Source organism: Heterodontus francisci, chromosome 17 (assembly GCF_036365525.1).
Source record: "Heterodontus francisci isolate sHetFra1 chromosome 17, sHetFra1.hap1, whole genome shotgun sequence".
Classification (NCBI taxonomy): Eukaryota; Metazoa; Chordata; class Chondrichthyes; order Heterodontiformes; family Heterodontidae; genus Heterodontus; species Heterodontus francisci.
In genome coordinates, this window is record NC_090387.1 from 4,077,416 (window position 1) to 4,082,092 (window position 4,677).

Sequence of the window (4,677 nt, forward strand, 5' to 3'; positions counted from 1 at the left end):
ACACACTCTCATATACACACCATATACGCTCACTGACACACTCTCATATACACACCATATACGCTCACTGACACATTCTCATATACATACCATATACACTCACTGACACACTCTCATATACACACCCTAAACACTCACTGACACATTCTCATATACACACCATATACACTCACTGACACATTCTCATATACATACCATATACACTCACTGACACACTCTCATATACACACCATATACGCTCACTGACACACTCTCATATACACACCATATACGCTCACTGACACACTCTCATATACACACCATATACGCTCACTGACACATTCTCATATACATACCATATACACTCACTGACACACTCTCATATACACACCCTAAACACTCACTGACACATTCTCATATACACACCATATACATTCACTGACATTCTGATATTCACCCTGTACTCAGCATCCACATCACTGTCAATGCTGTAGTTAATACACTAACTACTACATACGGACCATTAAGGCTAAATCAGGGTTAATGGAGTCTTGTGTCCGGTCATCCCAGAGCTCCAGGTACCTGAGCTCAGATCGGTGGTTTTCGATATTTACAATGATTTTTTTTCCAAGCAATGTCCTGTTGCTCTGCCCAGCCTGGCTCCCATCACTGTCTGGTTACCTACTGCCTCGCTGTGTGGCTGATTCCTCTCTGGCTGATGTGGAATTGAAGAGATTAACACAAACTCAGTGTGGAACATCAACTCATTTCCACTGTGCACTGAGGAAGGCTTCACCCTCCTCCAATCAGGCACAATGCAGCCTCCAAATCCCCCTCCCCCTGCTGCCTGGGGAGGTGGGTGCTCTGGAGCCCAGACTACCCCCCCTCCCCCCACAACCCTACCTTCTCCACCCCAACTTCCTCCACCCTTGCCCCCACTTACCCCACCCCCTCTCTGAGAGAGAGTGATAGAGGGGAGGGAGAGAGAGTGTGATAAAGGGGAAGGAGAGAGTGATAGAGGGGAGAGAGAGAGAGAGGGAGAAAGAGTGATGGGGGGGGGAGAGAGAGAGTGATAGAGGGGACAGAGAGAGAGAGTTAGAGGAGAGAGAGAGAGCTAGTGGGGGGAGAGAGAGAGGGGAGAGAGAGAGGGGGAGAGAAAGATTGAAGGGAGAGAAAGAGAGAGAGGGTAAGAGAGATAGACAGAGGAAGAGAGATAGGGTAGAGACGGAGAGGGGGTAGAGCTACAGAGACTGGGAGAGAGAGACTGAGAAAGGAAAAGAGAACGGGGGGAGGTGAGAAGTGAGAAAAGAGAGGGAGACAAATAAAGAGAGAGAGAAATCGAGAGGGAGTGATGCATGAACAGGTTGACAAAAGATAGAAGGAGAAAGAAGCCGCTCGGTGACATTGACACTGAGAATGGAAAGATGGATAGAAACTGTCCAAGGTGTGAATATTTTAGGAAGATTTCCATTAAAATAAAGATTTGAAAGCCCCGCAGCCGCTTGAACTGACCCAGATAAAGTATCACAAGAGTTAAATATAGTATTTGATTTATTACATTTTTTTCATAAAATTGGTCAACATACAACATTGTATCATACAGATATCGGTAAAAATTAGTTTAAAAATGTCTTCGAAATCGGCGACAACATTGAGAGTGTAGATTGCGTGAAGCCACAGAGCCTCAAGAAAAACATCAAAAAGATAAAACGAGGAAAATTACAGACCCCCCCCCCCCAAAAAAAAACTCCCCCACAAATACAACAAAGTGGCAGAGACAAGCTGGAGGAGAGGCCGGGAGACGGACAGGATCAGAGTAAATATCAAACTGCACACTGCAAATACCAGTGCCCCAGTCCAGAGAGTTTGATAAAAGCAATGGGACAAAACAGTTCAAAACTAAGGCAATATATATATATATATATATTTATATAGATTCTGTAGAAGGGTCGAGCCCCTGAAACATGACGCGAAATAATGGATAAATTGGCAAGTTTACAAAACAGTTTGAGAAGCTGCCGCTTTCTCCGTGCTCTGTGTGTGTTTATTTATAAATCCTTGTGCTATTTTACAGAAACAATATATCCTTGTGTCGGTTACTGACCAGTTCTCAGCTGTCTGAGCCCCAACACAACGCAAAGTAAATTTCATTGTCTTTTTAAGTCTCTTTTTCTTTTAATAAAATATTTTTTTTTCCTTTGGCTTGTCTACTGAGTTTGTCCCGGCTGATTTCTGATCCTTCCCAGTACATACACACACACACACTGATATCTCTGCGCCGTCCCAGCGCCTGCTCTGCTCCAATCTCAACCCCTTTCCAGAACGGGTACATTCTAACACTTACAGGCACTTTGCTTTTTTTTAAAAAAAAATACATATGTAGAGTTTCACATGTGGCTGCATTTATTGTGCAACTTCTGAAGAGCGGACACTCCGCCTTGCAAGGAGACTGGAGTCGGGTTGAAGTGAACCAGTTGCACTGTTATTCCAACAACAAGTAATGGTGTGTGTCGGGCAGTCCCAGGTTCTGAGTGTGTGAGCCCTGCACACACAGTCACCGCTTCTCTGCTTCTCATTAAGATAGTTTTTGAAAGGATTTTCGAGGTTAAGAGTTACAGATCTCCCTCTCTCTCTCTCTCTCACACACACACACACACAGGGTGTGTTCAGACACAGGTCCCTATGGCTTTAACCAGTGAGTCCTCGGGCAGTTGTCTGAACAGCCCCCGGAGAGTCTCCAGTTCCCTGCTCAGATGCTCGACCCTCTTGCGGAGCCTCGCGTTGTCACTGTTCAATTCAATCACCTTGTGCTGGGTCTCCACGTTGCGCATCTTCGCCTTGTCCCTGCTCTTTCTCACCGCGATATTATTCCGTTCCCTCCTCAAGCGATACTCCAGGCTCGACTTGTCCACCGACTTCTTGGCCTTGGCTGCTCCGAGCTGCTGCTTGAGGGAGGCGGAGGCCGGGTTGAGGAGGTGCTGCTGGGGGCTGGGGACGGGGGTAGGAGGCGGTGTTGGCTGCCCTGGGTGAAGGTGCATGGTGGTCTGGGCACAGTGGGCGATCTGGTATTGGAGGTGAGGGGGGTGTTGTTGCTGCATGGGGAAGACCCCGGGCACCGGGCACCGCAGCAGCTGCTCCCCCTGTTCCCTGGGCTCCTGTTTGACCACCACTGGCCGGAGAGTGCCGGACACTGGCTCCACTTTCCCCTCTATGTAGCTGCTGAGACAGCTGAAGCCTTGTTGCTGCAGCTGACTGTGGTTCCGAGCTTCTTCTTCTTGTTGTTGTTGTTGTTGCTGAGACCCCCTGTGCTGACCACTGCCCACTTTGTGATAGTCAAACTGAGTAGATTTGCCCTTGTCCTGATGCTGCATTAGTTTAGCGCCGCAGTGCTGCTGCTGCTGGTGGCTGTTGTGGAACAAATCCGCCAGAAACTCGTCATTAAAGGCAGACGGGTCGATATAGGCGCTAATGTCGATGGAATTCTCGTTCTCACAGATGTCCCCCAGCCCGGGGGCGGCTGTGTCCCTGTAGCTGAAGGTTGCCTGTTGCTGGGGCTGGGGCTGGGAATGGCTGCTCACCAGGGGCCGGGGCTCCGTCTCGTAGAAGTTGGACTGCTCCATGGGGTATCTAAATCCGGAGAAGCATGGCGAGGAGCTGCGGGAATCCAGGGTGACGGAGCGGCGGCAGAAAGCCGTGCTGGCGGGCGATGTGGAGGAGGAGGGAATGAACCCCCTGGTCAGAACTGAGACAGAAAACAATACAAACACTCACAAATCCCAACTTTCTGCAAACAGCCCAGATCCAACTGCGGAATTAGCCAGTTCCGTCTGTTTCTCTGCAAACTCCGGACTCCGACCTGCTGAGTGCGGCTCTGTCTCTCTCTCTCTGTGTGACAGCGCTGCGCTCCGCACCCTCTCCTCCCGCTATTTATACTCCCCCAGACTCAAGGCTTCACCTCCCCGCCTCTCCGCAGTGACGAAGGCGGATCTGGTCGGGTCTTAATGCCTGGCGATGACAGGGGCAGCTCCCTACCCCCCAGCACAGACCCGGGGCAGTAAATATTCGTCATTCTGCCGCCAAACAAACTGCTAGATCGCCCGCAGCGTTGCTCACGGATGCCAGTCTAGCAAGCTTTTGTGACCCCCCGGGAACAGGCTGGAGGAGCCGAATGGCGTCCTCCTGGTGCGCGAATGTGGGGAGGGAGCAGGGGGAAAACCACAGCTTCGGGGAGGTCACTGGAACATGACGTGCGCTGGACACTTTCTGCCTGTGATCTTCACTTGGCCCGGGTTTTACCCGCTACACTTTCCCGCCCCATTCCGGGTAAGTTTTTGTCATTAGCTTCACTGGCACAGAATTCTCCCTCAGACCCCCTTCCCCTCAAATCCCCTTCCCCCACCCTCCAAACCCCCTTCCCCACCCCAAATCCACTCCCCTCCCCTTCCCCCCTCCAAACCCCCTTCCACTTCCCCCTCCAAACCCCCTTCCCCCCACTCCCCTCCCCCCAAACCCACTTCCCCCTCCAAACCCACTTCCCCCCACTCCCCTCCCCTTCCCCCCACTCCCCTGCCCCCCTCTAAACCCACCCCCCACTCCCCTCCCCCCTCCAAACCCCCTTCCCCTTCCCCCACTCCCCTCCCCCCAAACCCACTCCTCTCCCCTCCCCTTCCCCCCTCCAAACCCCCTTCCCCTTCCCTC

General features: G+C 51.2%; 1 protein-coding gene across 1 annotated transcript; it reads right to left on the reverse strand.

The window, feature by feature from the left end:
* Positions 1-1,512: 1,512 nt before the first annotated feature.
* cebpa (CCAAT enhancer binding protein alpha) lies at positions 1,513-3,968 on the reverse strand. The gene has a single exon (XM_068049018.1). The coding sequence runs from the start codon at positions 3,597-3,599 to the stop codon at positions 2,646-2,648; it is 954 nt and encodes a 317-aa protein (XP_067905119.1). The 5' UTR covers positions 3,600-3,968; the 3' UTR covers positions 1,513-2,645.
* Positions 3,969-4,677: the final 709 nt, after the last annotated feature.